The 17,507-nt window shown below is 37.8% G+C and overlaps 3 protein-coding genes across 4 annotated transcripts in view; 2 read left to right on the forward strand and 1 right to left on the reverse strand.

Moving 5' to 3' along the window:
• Nucleotides 1–17,507, forward strand: part of LOC112046731 (sodium channel protein 60E) — a 260,429-nt gene that overhangs the window by 74,780 nt on the left and 168,142 nt on the right. The gene's annotated exons all lie outside the window — the stretch shown is intronic.
• Nucleotides 3,198–13,446, reverse strand: LOC112054825 (trypsin, alkaline B-like). Its single transcript, XM_052887936.1, has 4 exons — nucleotides 13,442–13,446; nucleotides 6,176–6,370; nucleotides 4,525–4,777; nucleotides 3,198–3,641 (listed from the first exon to the last, which is right to left on the reverse strand). The coding sequence occupies exons 1-4, from the start codon at nucleotides 13,444–13,446 to the stop codon at nucleotides 3,351–3,353; spliced, it is 744 nt and encodes a 247-aa protein (XP_052743896.1). The 3' UTR covers nucleotides 3,198–3,350.
• On the forward strand, nucleotides 15,945–17,006 carry LOC112054826 (periaxin-like). The gene has a single exon (XM_024094732.2). It carries the CDS (start codon nucleotides 15,945–15,947, stop codon nucleotides 17,004–17,006), a length of 1,062 nt encoding a protein of 353 aa, XP_023950500.2.

Consider the following 17,507-nt stretch of genomic DNA (forward strand, 5'->3'; position numbering starts at 1 on the left):
CTGTAATTGAAATAAAAAAAAAAAAACTGTATATTTTACATAGTTTATGTTTTACGAGCCTAAATTCTATTTAGGCTCGTAAAACATTGTAGAGCGGTTGTATCCGACCTATCTGAGAAATCTAACAATCTTAGTGACAGTTTGACATCACTGAATATAGTATTTAGTACGAGGCGTTTAGTGATATACGGCACTCCGCAAAGCTATCCATACTACTCAAGTTCATTCAGTAAGTCCGAATTGGAAAGGGAACCGCACTCTGAAGAAATCAATGTCATTAGCCGTTGTGGCGCGATTATAATCAGGGTGTGGCATTATATTAGAAACTTGGTGAACCACACCGCTGCTGGCATACGTTGACCCGACGCGGAAGCATATGCAATGTAGGAATATATCCTGAAATTAGAAATAATATAAAAAAACAGTATATTTTACATAGTATATATGTTTTAAAATCCTCAAGCTCCATGGTTAAGGTACTGGGAATGTACTCTGACAAATCTAACGATTTTAAGTATGGGGCGTTTAATCCCCGGCAACTGTACAAAGATGTCGCTGGATGGTCTTTCTTCTAAATTTGCTCTACTATTAGCATACTTTTGTCATCTTGCAGATCATCGACCTTTTGTAGGTACTTCCTACATACGATAAATATCACGTTCCTAATTTAATTACGATAATTTTTTTTACGAATTTTACGAGTTTTTGTTAAAAAACGATTTTTAATAGATTTTGAAATTTTATAATATTATTTAATTTTTTTTTTTTTATTCTTGACAAGTTAGCCTTTGACTACAATCTCACCTGATGGTAAGTGATGATGCAGCCTATGATGGAAGCGGGCTAACTTGTTAGGAGGAGGATGAAAATCCACACTCCTTTCGGTTTCTACACGACATCGTACCGGAACGCTAAATCGCTTGGCGGTACGTCTTTGTCAGTAGGGTGGTAACTAACCGCGGCCGAAGCCTCCCACCAGCCAGACCTGGACCAATTAAGAAAATCTCAATCGGACCAGCCGGGGATCGAACCCAGGACCTCCGTTTTGTAAATCCACCGCGCATACCACTGCGCCACGGAGGCCGTCAAAATTTGCAAGCATCCTGACATCCTGGTATACAGGTTTCCTCACAATGATTTTCCTTTACCGAAGACTCTTTCAACATTGAAAGAGTCTTAAAACACGCTTGCAACTCCGCCTTATGGGTTTAATTGTGAATTTGAACTTTATGTTCAAAATCCCACCTCTTGATAATGAAGTTTTATAGTAAATAAACAGAATGGTTCGTACCCTATACAATGAGCGACTGTGAGTATAGATCTATTGTTAATAATGGCGCCTCCGCAACTCTGGAGGAAGACTCCGTCAGCTCTTACATTCAAAAGAGCTGCTGAGAACGGGTACTTGGTAATGCTAGTGACAGTTCCGCCGACTATCCGTTCCTGCCGTGGAAATGCTGTTAAATAAAGAGGTATTTCATCATCATCATTATCAACCTATAATCAGCTCACTGCTGAGCACGAGTCTCCTCTCAGAATGAGAGGGGTTAGACCTCGCCGGCCCAATGAGGATTGGCAGACTTCACACACGTAGAGAATTAAGAAAATTCTCTGGTATGCAGGTTTGCTCACGATGTTTTACCTTCACCGTTTGAGACACGTTATATTTAATATCTTAAAATACAATTAACTGAAAAGTTGGGAGAACATGCCCTAGACCGGATTCGAACGTACGCCCTCCAAAATCAGAGGCAGAGGTCATTTCCACTGAGCTCTCACGGCTCGTTGGGTATTTATTATCATCCGTTTAATTGTAATAAATAGTATTTACATAAGGGTTGGGTTTGTGACACCATGCTGTTCTAATGATGTTTGAAGATTTAGGATGATGATTGTTACCCCATAACCCTGTTATCCTTACGCAATGAGGTAGCTACACAGGGGATAGGCGGTGCAATGCCCCAAATTCATGGGGCCCTCTAATCCTTATTAGAAAATCGCGCTAGCTGAACCTAGAAAATGTCGGAAACGAAAAAAAACTGATGAAAAGTTTTACTTAAATAAAACCTAACCAGTTTAGATAAAAGTGGGGCCCCATTTTTTATTAGCACTAGTACCTAGCTACGGCACTGTCCTTACGGACCGTATCACCATTCGATACGCGAGATCACTGCTAAAAAATCTTTGTCTTTTTCAAATCACTATCACTATCACTTTTGTATTGCAACCTTATTTAAGCATTTAAGAGATAGAAGACAATAGTTCCTTTCTTTTTGAAAACATAGAATATTTAATTTTTAAATTTTTCTCAAAAAAGAACAAATCATCTTCAAACATAAATTAACTTACCAGTCGTAAGCGCAATAAAAAAAAATATTAATAGTGTTGTTATCTTCATATTTAGTACTCTATGGACTCTTGTTACTGGATGCACAAAGTGATTTGATACAGAAGCTTTGAATATCGGTTGCTTTTATACGATTAGTTATATCTATTAAGCAACGTACCGCTACTTCGTCCACGTATATATTTTTTTCAAATGCCAGCCATACACTTTCAAATATACCGTCAGTTCTGCAGTTCACTTGAATCGCCGTCCAGCTGGAAAATCCAATAGGCTAGTTGTCACTTATTTTAATGATCTTAAATTGTTCATTATCGTTCTACTAGATTGAAAAAAATGAGCCCCATTTATCGCCCCTTAATAATATTTGGTAATTTTATTCAACGTACACACACTTTATTTTCACTATTTAACAATAATATAGATAATTTATTACTATTTTTGATATGGTATGAGGATTATCAAGATACCATTTATTTCTTTGAAAACAACCGACATTTGGAACATGGAAATTTTGTTTCTAGATGTTGCATTAAAAGATTTACATAGTATAATAAGAACATAATGTTTTTATAAGATAATTATAATTTGGGTAATATTAAACACTGTTATCTATATTAATATCATAAAGTGTTTATGGTATTGTAGGGGGTAATCTCTGAATCTACTTAACCGATTTTGAAAATTATTTCACTACTACAAAGCCACGTTATTTGTAAGTATCATGTACAATACTAGCTGACGCCGCGCAGTTGCGGCGTTAAAGAGTAACAAACATCCGTACAAACTTTCGAGTTTATAATATTAGTAGGATAGGATAGTAATAAAATAATTGAAAAAAAATCAACTTTATTTTTGTTTGATTACAATCGTCAAATTAACTTTATAAAATTTACAGCGACAAAAGTATTGCCGCGCTAAATCTACCGGGCATACGTATGTCCCACGGGCGTTCAAGGGTCGATAGATTACCAGGCATACGTATAACCCGTGGGCGTTCAAGTGGTTAGGCATGGTCTACAATCCAGTTACTAAAGTAAGCGACTCTGCTATAGAGAGCAGGATAGTTGGGACGAGCACAACCGTTACCAAAACTAGTGCAAGCTATAACAACATTGTTGTATATTAGAGGTGATCCAGAGTCGCCTTGGCACGAACCACGTCCTCCCTCCATCGGTCCAGCGCACATGTGACCAGCGGTTAAGGTCATAAAAGTGTAAGAGTTTTGGCAAGTGGCGTGGGGTACCGTTGGAATTTGCACGTGACGAAGTTCCTCTGATGGGTTGACTCCAGCATGCTGTAAATATAATGTTTTTAGCAGACTCAGAAGTGGATTACAAAAATAAGAAAACCAATGTCGAACAAAGGCTATGATTCACAATATTTGTCAGGACAACTTAATTAACAAATCAAACTGTAACCAAAATAAGACCCTAGAATGGCAGAGAATGACCTTGAGTGGAGTCACGAACTTATGATCGTTGTATGTAGGGTTAAGTGACAGTTAACTAACACTCCTCTTTTCCAATTAAGTCACTCTCCCCGCCTATCACAAGTAACCCATAAAGAATTACACAACCAGAATGTGGACGGCTCGAACATCATCATCATTATCAACCCATATTAGGTTCTGCTGCTGACTTCACACACGCAGAGAATTGAGAAAATTCTCTGGCGTGCAGGTTTCCTCACGATGTTTTCCTTCACCGTTTGAGACACGTGATATTTAATTTCTTAAAATGCACACAACTGAAAAGTTGGAGGTGCATGCCGCGGATCGGATTCGAACCTACGCCCTCCGGAATCGGAGGCAGAGGTTATATCCACTGGGCTATAACGGCTCTTCCGAGCCGTCCGTTGGTTGCTCAATAGACACTTGAATATAATGAAAGTCATAGAAGATCCATCATGTCCAGATTGTGGTGAGACCAGTTATCACTTTATAGCTGAGTGTCCCAGAAGATGGGAGTTACTAGGTAAGGATACATAAAATGAAGTAGACCTGACAGATCTCACTATAGGGCATATTGTTAGCTTCACGAAGGCTTAAGGAAGGTTGGAGGGGGAACACTATCGAGACATTGACAGGAATTGGGTGGAATGGTCCCTAGTTAGGACTGATCACCCGTCTGACCTCGTCAGACGTCCCCTCTATAAATATATATATATATATAACTTACGTCTTTCCATCCCCATCCGATAGCCGTAACAACTGTGTTGTAAGGGATAACAGCGTTTGGCCCAGCGATAGCAGCAGGTTGTACAGTAGGTCCGAATTGGAAAGGGAACAGCACTCTGACGAGACCAATGTCATTGGCCATTGTGGCACTATTAAATTGAGGGTGTCGGATGATTTGGGCCACGTGGTGAACCACACCGCCGCTGCTTGCATATGTTGACCCAACGCGTAAACGTATGCAAGTTATGCATGCACTAAAATTAAAAACAAACAATGAAAATATAATACCTCCTTCCCATAAGTGGTGGTGGTGGTTCACACCAAATGTTCCTTTAAGCAAAAATCTATTTATACATTTGCTGGGTCAGCTAAAAAATAGTATATTTAACATAATTTAGGTAAAACACAAGCACCGATAACTCCACAGTTAAGCGGTCGGATTTAACTCTGAGAGACCTTGGGTTCGATTATTGTCCATAGGAATATTCTCGTACCCACAATCAACACAGTTTTTAAGATTGACTGATTTATACAGGATGTCCTGTAATAATGGATATGTCCTGTAATCTATACTAATATTATAAAGCTGAAGACTTTGTTTGTTTGTTTGTTTGTTTGATTGAACGCGCTAATCTCAGGAACTACTGGTCCGATTTGAAAAATTCCTTCACTGTTAGATAGCCCATTTATTGAGGAAGGCTATAGGCTATATATTATCCCCGTATTCCTACGAGAACGGGAACCACGCGGGTGAAACCGCGCGGCGTCAGCTAGTTAATGGATAAAATGCAAATGATAGGTACACCATCTAATTATCTAAAACTGATTTGAATAGTTTTAAAAAAATTAGGGTATCCAAGATATTTTTTATTATGAACTTTTCATTTCTTTACGTGAGTGTCACTGACATCTTTGCCAATAGTTTTAACTTTATCTGTGATGCAAATATCTGGGGTTAGAAAAATATTTCTTTTTTGGAATCCATTTTGCAACTCGACGGCTGCCGTAGATCATTGACGTTGACATGTCAACGGCTGCCGCTGACACGAATTAGTTTTTTTCATTTGTCCTTTCATAACACCAAACTCCCACCTCTTGTTATAGAAGAGCGAGGCCTCCTAATACGGGTAATTATATACCTACAAGGAAGTTTCGGCCTCTATTTGTTATTACTGTATTACTAAGAAATAAACGATTATTATTATTATTATTAATAATAACTAGCGGACGCCCGCGACTTCCTCCGCGTAGAATTTAGTTTTTCACAAATCCCTCGGGAACCATGGATAAAATGGAACCGGGATAAAAAGGAGCTTATAATAGATAATATATATATATACCAAATTTCAGCTAGTTCAGTTTAGTAGTCGAGACGTGAAAGAGTAACAAAGATTCATAACATCTAAATCATCAGTTTTCACAATTCTCGGGAAACCATGGATTTTTTCGGGATAAAAAAAGCCTATGTGATAATCCAGAGTAAAATCTATTTCTATTACAAATTTCAGCCAAATCGCTTCAGTAGTAGCGGCGTTAAAGAGTAACAAACATCCAAACATCCATACAAACTTTCGCGTTTATAATATTAATAGGAAAAATAGGAAATGTTAGTAGGATGATGTTTTGTAGTAAATAAATAAAATGGTTCATACCCTATACAGTGAGCGACTGAGAGGACAGATCTGTTGTTAATGATGGTGCCACCGCAACCCTGGACGAATGGTCCATTAGATCTTACATACAAGACAGCTACCGAGTACGGATACTGATTGATGCTGGTGACAGTTCCGCCGACTATCCTTTCCTGCTTTGGAAGTGCTGTGAAATAAAGAATATATAATTTTTGACGGCCTCCGTGGCGCAATGGTATGCGCGGTGGATTTACAAGACGGAGGTCCTAGGTTCGATACCCGGCTGGGCCGATTGAGGTTTTCTTAATTGGTCCAGGTCTGGCTGGTGGGAGGCTTCGGCCGTGGCTAGTTACCACCCAACCGGCAAAGACGTACCGCCAAGCGATTTAGTGTTCCGGTACGATGTCGTGTAGAAACCAAAAGGAGTGTGGGGTTTCATCCGCCTCCTAACAAGTTAGACCACTTCCATCTTAGATTGCATCATCACTTACCATCAGGTGAGATTGTAGTCAAGGGCTAACTTGTAAAGAATAATAAAAAAAGAATAAGTACTTATTTATTAATATAGGTATTTTCATCATCAACTGATGATCGTTAACAATCCACATTCGGATTACTGTTGAGCACAAGCCTCCTCTCAGAAAATGAAGGGTTAGGCTATAGTTAACATGCTGACTTAATGCGGATTGGCAGACTTAACACACGTAGAGAATTAAGAAAGTTCTCAGGTATGCAGGTTCCCTCATGTTTCCTTCACTGTTTGAGACACGTGATATCTAATTTCTTAAAAATGCACATAACTAAAAAGTTGTAGTTGCATGTCTTGACCGGATTCGAACCTACGCCCTGCGAATCGAATGCAGAGGTCATATCTAGAGGCTATCTGGTCACTGCATGCGTCACCATCACTTTTTATTGCATCCTTATAAACCAGGTGGAAAACAATTAGTTCCTTTGTTTTCCGCAACCTTATAATTTCTATTAGATAACATAAATTAACTTACCAGTCGTTAGCGAGATGTAAAAAAGAATAAATAGTATTATTTTCTTCATCTTTATTTCTCGCCTCTTGTTACTTGATATAAAAAATGATTTGATTCGGAAGCATCGGTTGCTTTTATATAAACAATTTTATGCATATTATATCTATTAGTTATTTACCAACGTACCGCAACTCCGCGCGTGGAAAATATTATTTTTTTCAGATCTTTTTTCTTTGTCGATTTTCATGAAAAAAGTCTTATGTTGTCCCAGGCTAATGGAATGCCAAATATACCGTTTATTCTGCAGAACACTGAAGCGCCCTTAACTACCTATTTCGTGAAGCAATATTGTCGACCAATAGCGCCTGATTAAAAAAAAACCGCTATACTCATAATATCATACCCACGCAACGAAAGAGAGATCGGTATATTGCGCCAATGTCTCGTCTCGAGTCGTAGCCCGTAGGCCCAAGTAAAGTTGATGATGTATGGCCAACATAACAACATACAAGCATTTTTAAACTGGATTTCCTGGACTGTAAAGTCTGCTGACGTCATACCGGATGCATCATCCCCGTTCATCTATAATGAGGTTGTACCTCCCAAACAAGTGTGGAGGATGAGGCTTCTTGAACGCCAAGAACCTCCACAATCGTGAGGTGTGCAATTTCAGAGATCATTTTCTCAAGATGAATGTGAGTATGTATCTGGATGTCGTTGCAGTGGACACGGCACTTACCTCAAGCTAAGTTAGTAATTACTAACTCAGTTTTTTATTTTATTTTATTTTAGACTAGCGGACCCGGGTCACGCTTCACTTTGACTTTTGTGCACTTCTTCCATACCCATACCTACCCTATCCCCACCATACCCCTACCCTACTCCTACCTTACTCCTACCCTACACCTACCCTATCCCTACCCATACATATTAAAATTCAAATTATTTATTACGAATCGTTTGTATGGGAGTATAATTTTTTTTTAGTCTTTTTAATTTTTCTCGCCGCAAAAACCATCCTAGAACTTCAACGAACATTTTAAAAAAAGAATTGGCCAAATTGGTCTAGGCGTTGTTGAGTTATACGCTTACAAACGCATTTTGCGATTCATTTTTATATTATAGATAGTTTAACTTTAACTGAGAGCTATATCCCCACCATTCTTTTGTTTATTGAGCTTTGGCATATTTTTCAATTATAATTTGGAACAAATTCATTCAAAATAATATTAGTAGGTATGTACGTTATACACAGTGCGAATATGCTTTTTTTTGTACTATTGCACTTCTTTTAACTCCCAATCAGATTTTAATCAACTTACAGACAATTGTTTAGCTGTTTTACTATAGCATATATAATAATTTATATTGTATTAAGGGGTTTACCATAAAGGGTTTACCTACTTCTTATCTACAGTTTATTTCTTTGAAAATATCCGACTCAAGGAAAATTAAATTTTAGTATTAAAATATTTACATAATATTTATATTGCTTTTAATAGATATTAATGGCGTTTATAAATATTATTTGTGATTGCAGTTTTTCGATAATACAAGGAAAATGTTTTATCTTGCTATAAACAGATCCCTGGGTTTGTTTAATATCGAATCTCTCGAATGTACAAGTAAAGTAAGATATCCTTAAAATATATATAGTGGCTATCTATCTTTTTAAAAACCCGACACAAAAAGAGGGGTCTAATATGTATGACGTATACAAAGTATCATGGACAATAGTTGGAAAAAAATATGTAGTGTCAAGTGAACCCTATCGTAATAATTTAAATAGTGAAATTGTTGAGTTTCATATATATAAAGGTTATTCATCAAGAAGGAGAAATAATACATTATTAGATACAGAAGTTTATTAGAATCATGTTTTGATAGTAATTTACTTATTACTTTAGCAAAATAAAAGGATTTATCAAGTTTATGTCAAGGACGCATTATACCGTAAGAGTATGCAAAAATTGCTCTCCTGTAAAAAACGTTTTTTTTCCTATTACGACCTTATGCTTAGGAGGTGTTGAAATAGTCAACTGACGTTTCAAAAATGCTAGTAAACTGAGCCTACTTGAAAAAATGAATTTTGAATTTTTGAATTTTTGAATTAAGATACACAGACGCGGCGGAGGACTTTTATTATAATTTGTGTAGATATTTTATTATTCCATAATATGTATTGTATATCACTCTATCTAGTAAATAAAAATAATTTATGGTATGTAAACTCAACAAAAACATAGGTTCTTATATTATATTTGAGATTGTTATCGAACAAATCCAGCAATAAAGAATATCGTGACAATTTTAATCCAGATTTATTCGATTGTTCGATTCGACTGAGAAACAGTAATAGACCGGATTATTAAAACTCATTATAACGTCTCCGACACGTAACGGAAACGCCTCGCCTCCTGACAAGCAGTCGGTTCGGTTGCAGCTCACCGGCAACGTTCTTACGTCACTTCGTATTGTACGCGAGCTGGTAGACTATTTTGGGTAGCTATTTGAGGCAAGTTGAAAGCTGGTCGTCTACTTTTCCTATGCTACCCTAATAAAGACCATACACCAAAAATAAAATGTCACTAAGGATTTTTTTTACATTAAAATTAATCGTTTTCTGTAATTTGTTTACCTTAATATTGAACATTTCAATAGTAAAAAAATCCAGTATTTTACTTAGCCGGGTGCTTGCAAAATACTCGTATTTTGAAACAGAAAAAAATAGTTCAAAATATCTCGACTGGCTTAACTATTCTTTCACTCTTTAAATATTACATTATCTTTAATGGGGACTTTAAAAGGGGACTAGCAAAGATCGTTGACCATACAGCCTGAGTTTTACGATATTTTTTAAAAGTTATGGTTGGTTTGTTTGTTTGTTTTCTTGTTTGTTAAGCTTGTTGGTAATAGAAAAAGACAAGTACAAAAAAAAATCAAATGTTACTTCGCCGATTTGGTACACCTGCGAAGATTTTGCCCTAGAAGACTGAGACAAAAAATATATTTTTCTTCAAGAAACATACTTTTACTAAGCCAATTATTTAACCAGATCCTTATTTATACATCATATTATCATCTCCATATATGTATGAGCATAGTATGGGCCGGTGAGCATTCCCCTTACCAGATTTCAAGGATTTTTTTTTGCAAAAAAATAATAATTCCTACTCAGGTCAGGTCTCCTTCTCTGTGTAAAGGTAGCTTATGAGAGTTACAGGACAAGTTTTTAACTTCTCTACTCTAAAACTAGTTCTCGGACTTAAAATAATGACGTAAGCGCGGTCTTCGACCCATCAGAGCGCTGTTCCCCGAGTAAGATGTTGTGGTGGTACGTAGCCAGTCCTTGTTCGCGATAGATGAGTTTTGAGCTTTAGGCCCCTATCTTACTATCCGCTATAAGCATCGTTTCAACGTCAGTCGCAATAGCAAGTCTCTAGTAGCAAGTGTTCACGATGCGATTTTTAAATTTTGTTGGCAACAAGATCACGCTTCAAATACAAATTGCGCGATCTATTTACCGATAACTTTGAGTTGATTTTCAAGGCAAAAGTTTGTGTGTGTGTGTGTAAGTATGTTTGTTCCTTTTTTACGCTGTGGCTACTGAAGCGATTTGGCTGTTTGGAATGAAGATTGATTTTACTCTGGATTAACACATAGGCTACTTTTCATCCTAGAAAAAATCATAGTTCCCGCGGGATATGTGAAAAACTGTATTCTACGCGGACGAAGTCGCTTTTTTTTATTCTCTAGAAGTTAGCCCTTGACTGCAATCTCACCGGATGGTAAGTGATAAAGCAATCTAAGATGAAAGCAGGCTAACTTGTTGGGAGGAGTATGAAAATCCACACCGCTTTCGGTTTCTACACGACATCGTACCGGAACGCTAAATCGTTTGGCGATAAGTCTTTGTCGGTAGGATGGTAACTAGCCACGGCCGAAGCCTCCCACCAACCAGACCTGGACAAATTAAGAAAAACTCAATCGACCCAGCCGGGGATCGAACCAAGGACCTCCGTCTTGTAAATCCACCTAAAACCTATATAACTTTACTACCGGAAGCTAGTATAATAGATAGGTAGAAACATCAGCCTTCCTATAATGAAGTATGTCTCTATTCTATCACAGGCTGTCAGTCTAAAGAATTGACTAATAATAACCAAGTTAAAGTGTACATTAATTTCCACAATCGATATTAATATCCCGCGAACCCTGATGCAATAACGAGGTGGCGCACGGGCGGGAAATTTAGTTAACGGCACGTGGATCCAATTAGTGACGATCCCTAAAAATTGGATGCGCGAAGTTTTTTTCAATGGAACAAAAGAAAAACATGATTAAATATATGTATTCTTAGTTGTGATTTTTAATTAAAAGTTCACCATCATCATTATATCAGCCGATCGGCGTCTACTACAGGACATAGGCCTTTTGTAGAGATTTTAAAATGCCACGATCCTGAGTCGCCTGCATCTAGAGGTTCCCTGCGAATCGCTTGATCTCGTCAGTCTATCTGGCGAGGAGTCAACCAACACTGCGCTTTCTAGTGTAGGTTCGCCATTCCAGCACCAAATTGAAAAATGTATTTATTATAAATTATGTTTACATTAAATACTAGCAAACGCCCGCGACTTCGTCCGCCCTCAGACCTCTTTAATCCAGCCCTTACAATAGTATCGCTGTAAAAATGGAGTAACTTCTCCCGTTGTAGCGTAATGAAAAGTATACTGTAACCTGCCCAGGAGTATGAAGAATATATTGTACCAAGTTTCGTTAAAATCCGTCGAGTAGTTTTTGTTTCTATAACGAACATATTACATAGACAGAAAAAAAATTTTACTGATTGCATTTTTGGCATCAGTATCGATAATCTGTCTATAACTAATCATCCCCTGATAGTTATTTTGGAAATATATTTTATGTACAAATTTATCATACCTCCTCTCTCCTCTCTCTACAGATTTATTATAAGTATAGATTTTTTTACATGTTTCGGGAATCGTGTTTATTTATATAATAAATTTATGTAATAAATAGAACAATACCAACACTATCCACAGTGTTGGTATTGTTCTATTTATTACCCCTGCCAGTTTGTCGTAAAAAATACCAAAACGGATATACGTAATCTATGTGGAATCGCCGCTTGGATTTATCAGTTTTTGCAGATAATAGAAAATAAATAATTTAATTTTGAATAGTTCATAAACTTTCGCAAAGTATTGCGCGCTTCACTGATGTCAAATTGCAAAACTCGAAAATTTCTGTTGGCCAAAATTTTTCTTTAAAACTCAAGGATTATTTCACCCAAATTTTAGTGGGTGCCTCTAGGTAGTGAACACAAAGCGAGCTAATTTAAGTATTTAGGTTTGGATCCACAAAGCGTGTTGACGCTCACAGCGAGGGCTCTCGAGAGAAGAATGCGAGTCAAGAGTTTCCGGCTCACTGACATATGCATCTGACATCATTGTTCAGACAATTAAGTAGTAGTAGAACTTTGTGTGCCGTAATGGCCCAGAGGATTTGACCTCTGCCTTAGATTCGTGGAGTGTAGGTTTGAATCAGGTCCGGGGCATGCACCTCACAGTTATGTGAAATTTAAAATTAAACATCACGTGTCTAAAACGGTGAAGGAAAAACATAGCCAACATTGCACCGGCGTGATGGACTATCGGCCTGACCCCCTCTTATTATGAGAGGAGACCCGTGCTCAATAGTGAGCCGAATAAGGGTGTTAATTATGAGAGCTTTTTGTGACAGAGCACAACAGAGGAAGGTACTACCTTTATGATTATTTCTGCAGTCAAGTAGCATTGGTATGAAGGGCATGTTTTTACATGACCTAGAATTTTATGTTGGATCAAAATTGGGAGGAGCGGCTGGGGGCATGGTTCTTCAAAGTAATAGCCTAGTGGATATGACCTCTGCCTTCGTTTCGAGGGCGTAGGTTCGAATCCGATCCGGGGCATGGGCACCTCCAACTTTTCAGTCAATATCACGTGTCTGAAACGGTGAAAGAAAAACATAGTGAGGAATCCTGGCAACATAGTGTGAATGGCAATGCAGGTTATGTATTTACCTGACCTAGAAAACGTTGGACCAAAATTGGGGCATGGTTCTTCAAAGTTGGAAAGGCTTGATTGTTTCCAAGTCAGCAAGTACTGTGTTCATTTCTCCACTCTCACTCTATTCTCTTCTTTGTCTCTTTGTCGGACCAGTAGGTCCACTCATATCTCGTGAATGAAATTATTAAAAATAAATAATTAAGTGACAATTTATGTTCAATGAAAACTGCACTCACTCCATGATGAAACAAAAAAAAATGTTTGCGATATATGAGTAACTTTCCGAGTTTCGGCCATAAAGTTACATTTCTACATTATTAAACTATCAGAAAATCAAAACATTTTTTATTACTAAGTTGTTTGGCTATCGGATTTGTAGATTTCTCAATTATAAACTTGATATAGGATTAAAAATTCAAATAAGACAAAGCGGATCTTGGTATTTAGAATAGAATATAAAGAGTGTTGATTTTCATAAGAAGTGGCTCTTCCGTCGAGGGCGCGATGTCAAGAGTTACGTGCCTCAGAGAGACGTGCCTTGTGACCTCAATGTTTCTTTTTTCTTTTATTCTGATATTTAAAAACACCCTTACCTTCTTTTACAGACATTTTAATTCTATAGATTTTTTCGTTCACCAGCGGAAGCCCGCGGATTCGTCTATCCTAAATCCTAATATCCTTCTTCCTATTAATATTATAAGCGCGAAAGTTTTTATGGATGTATGTTTATTACTCTTGAACGCCGCTACTACTGAAGCGATTTGGCTAAAATTTAGAATGAAAATAGATTTTACTCTGGATTAACACACATACTTTTAATCCCGAAAAAATCCATGGATTTCCGAGATTTGCGAAAATCTGATTTTTAAAGCATAAATGTTTGTTACTTTTTTATGCCTCGGCTGTTGAACTGAATCACCTGAAATTTGATGCAGAGATAGATTATAGTCTGGATTAGCACATAGGCTACTTTTTATACCATTCAAGGTTCTATTAAAGGTTTTAATAAAACTACTGATTCGATTTGATTTGGGCCTTGTGTTTAAAATAATAGAAGAAATTTTAATTAACTTAATTTAACATACTCTAAGCATAATTATATAATACCTATTATAGCGATATTATAACATTACTCAAACCATCGAAGTTATTGTAAAGTTGGAACTATGTAGAATGGTGGTTCTTGAAATAAGTTATTATCTTTGCCCCCAAAAGTTTACGGCAAATGTTCACCTCAGTTGTGGAGTTATCAAGTTGAACGTGGAACTCTGAACCGTTTTGAAATGCGGTTATATTATATTGCTTAATTTTACGAGCGACTTTGCACCCATAAATGACATATTTACTCAAAGGGTGGTTTTGTTATTTATGTACTTTATTATATATTGTATAAGAGTACTAGCGGACGCCCGCGACTTCGTCCGCGTGGAATTTAGTTTTTCACAAATCCCTCGGGGAAACATGGATTTTTCCGGGATAAAAAGTAGTCTATGTGTTAATCCAGGCTATATAATATCTTAATACCAAATTTCAGCTAATTCGGTTCAGTAGTTGAGGCGTGAAAGTAACAAACATTCATATCATCAAAATCATCAGTTTTCGCAAATCTCGGGAAAAGTCTCGGGTAGCCTATGTTTTAATTCAGAGTAAAATCTATTTCCATTCCAAATTTCAGCTAAATCGCTTCAGTAGTAGCGGCGTTATAGAGTAACAAACATCCAAACATACATCCAAACATCCATACAAACTTTCGCGTTTATAATATTAGTAGGAAGTAGGACTGACGGCCTTCGTGGCGAGGTGGTATGCCCGGTGGATTTACAAAACGGAGGTCCTGGGTTCGATTCCCGGCTGCGCCAATTGAGATTTTCTTATTTGGTCCAGGTCTGCTGGTGGGAGGCTTTAGCCGTAGCTAGTTACCACCCTACCTACAAAGACGTACCGCCTAGCGATTTAGCGTTCCGGTACGATGTCGTGTAGAAACCGAAATGGGGTGTGGATTTTCATCCTCCTCCTAACAAGTTAGCCCGCTTCCATCTAAGACTGCATCATCACTTACCATCAGGTGAGATTGTAGTCAAGGGATAACTTGTAAAAAATAAAATAAAAAAAAAACTAGCGGACGCTCGCGATTTTGCAAAATCCGTTCTTAGCGGACGTCTACTAACTTTAAAACAAAACTTAGGCAATGTATATAATAAATAATAATTCACATTATATTACCTACACGGTTTAGGTATTCTATTCTATGTCTAGGCATATAATACCGGATTGTACAGATTGCCAAAGTGGCCATGTTTTAACTACGAACTACCTAGAACTAGGTACTAGGCAGGTACTCGTAGTTACGTAGATGGGAGTGACTTCGGGGCCTATTTTTGTGCCATTCCTGGAAAATTATATCATCATCATGTTAATAAAATAAATTATTAATATCTACCTGGATTAAGAAGTAATTGATAATAAAGAAATGGACTCGAATACAGTGAAATTAGATAATTTTTATATAACTGTTGAAGATAAAATGATTGTATACGAGTATATAACAGATAAATTTGAGATTAGCATTGTTCTTGTAAAGCAACGTGAGAAGAAACAAGTAAGTATTGTTGTATATATTTTTGGAAATATTCTCGTAATATTTAAAATAAACATTTATCAAAATCACAAGTAAAAAAAATACTCACTTAAGTAATTAAAGTTAACTAAAACAAAATATATAATATTTAATTTTCAGATATGAAACTCCTGTTTATAGCCACCGCCATCTTTGCTGTTGCCGTTGCTGGCCCAACTCGTTTCTTCAACCCCAGTGCCGCTGGATCTGCTCCCAGTCTTATTGGCGAGTCAGTCATCGTCGCCCCCATTGAACTGCCTGAGGTCGAGCCTACCCCAGTGGAAGTCGTTGAGCAGCCTGATATCCCCGAGTCAGTCATCGTAGTACCCATTGAACTGCCTGAGGTCGAGCCTACTCCAGTGGAAGTCATTGAGCAGCCTGATATACCCGAGTCAATCATCGTAGCACCCATTGAATTACCTGAGGTCGAGCCTACTCCAGTGGAAGTCATTGAACAGCCTGATATACCCGAGTCAGTCATCGTAGCACCCATTGAACTGCCTGAGGTCGAGCCTACTCCAGTGGAAGTAATTGAACAGCCTGATATACCCGAGTCAGTCATCGTAGCACCCATTGAACTGCCTGAGGTCGAGCCTACCCCAGTGGAAGTCGTTGAGCAGCCTGATATACCCGAGTCAGTCATAGTAGCACCCATTGAACTGCCTAAGGTCGAGCCTACTCCAGTAGAGGTCATTGAGCAGCCTGATATACCCGAGTCAGTCATCGTTGCCCCTATTGAATTGCCTGAGGTCGAGCCTACTCCAGTGGAAGTCATTGAACAGCCTGATATACCCGAGTCAGTCATCGTAGCACCCATTGAACTGCCTGAGGTCGAGCCTACCCCAGTGGAAGTCATTGAGCAGCCTGATATACCCGAGTCAGTTATCGTAGCACCCATTGAACTGCCTGAGGTTGAGCCTACTCCAGTGGAAGTCATTGAGCAGCCTGATATACCCGAGTCAGTCATCGTAGCACCCATTGAATTACCTGAGATCGAGCCTACTCCAGTGGAAGTCATTGAGCAGCCTGATATACCCGAGTCAATCATAGTAGCACCCATTGAACTGCCTGAGGTCGAGCCTACTCCAGTGGAAGTCATTGAGCAGCCTGATATACCCGAGTCAGTCATCGTTGCTCCTATCGAGGTTCATCCCGTCATCACCCTCCCCGATGAGCTTAACTAAACATAAAATAACTATGTATATAATGCACATACTAAAACGATGGAGCAGAAGATCAATGAGAGCAAAGTATAAAATGTTTAACAACTTAAATATACTTCTTTTATAAATAACTTGTGTTTTCATTATCTAAACAAGGATAAAATCTCCTAAATCTGTGAAAAGAACACTATGTTATCAACAAATAACCTTTTCCCGTTAGTATTTTTTGTACAAATAGATAGGCAATCTTTAAAAGCTTTATAACAAGGGCCGATACCTCGATACCGATCTCGGCGCAAAGTCAACAACTGTCTCGAGTGTAACAGCCCAGCTTTACTCTCATAATGTCTTGCTACAGCTATTTAGAGTTTAAGTGCTTGTTCCAAGGCTTATGCTCTCATAAAATATATATTAAGTGATCTATTTTTTTTTACCCGACATTCTGTGTATCTAACACAAGAAATCTATACTAATATTATAAAGATGAAGAGTTTGTTGGTTTGCTTGAACAAGTTAATCTCA

Source organism: Bicyclus anynana, chromosome 20, assembly GCF_947172395.1.
Source record: "Bicyclus anynana chromosome 20, ilBicAnyn1.1, whole genome shotgun sequence".
Lineage (NCBI taxonomy): Eukaryota > Metazoa > Arthropoda > Insecta > Lepidoptera > Nymphalidae > Bicyclus > Bicyclus anynana.

Coding starts and splice junctions, on each gene's coding strand:
- LOC112054825 (XM_052887936.1), bottom strand. Junction 4,778..6,175: donor TCAGTCGCTCACTGTATAGG/GTATGAACCATT, acceptor TTTTAATTTTAG/TGCATGCATAACTTGCATAC. Junction 3,642..4,524: donor TCGGATGGGGATGGAAAGAC/GTAAGTTATATA, acceptor TTATATTTACAG/CATGCTGGAGTCAACCCATC.
- LOC112054826 (XM_024094732.2), top strand. CDS start 15,945: ATGAAACTCCTGTTTATAGCCACCGCCATCTTTGCTGTTGCCGTTGCT.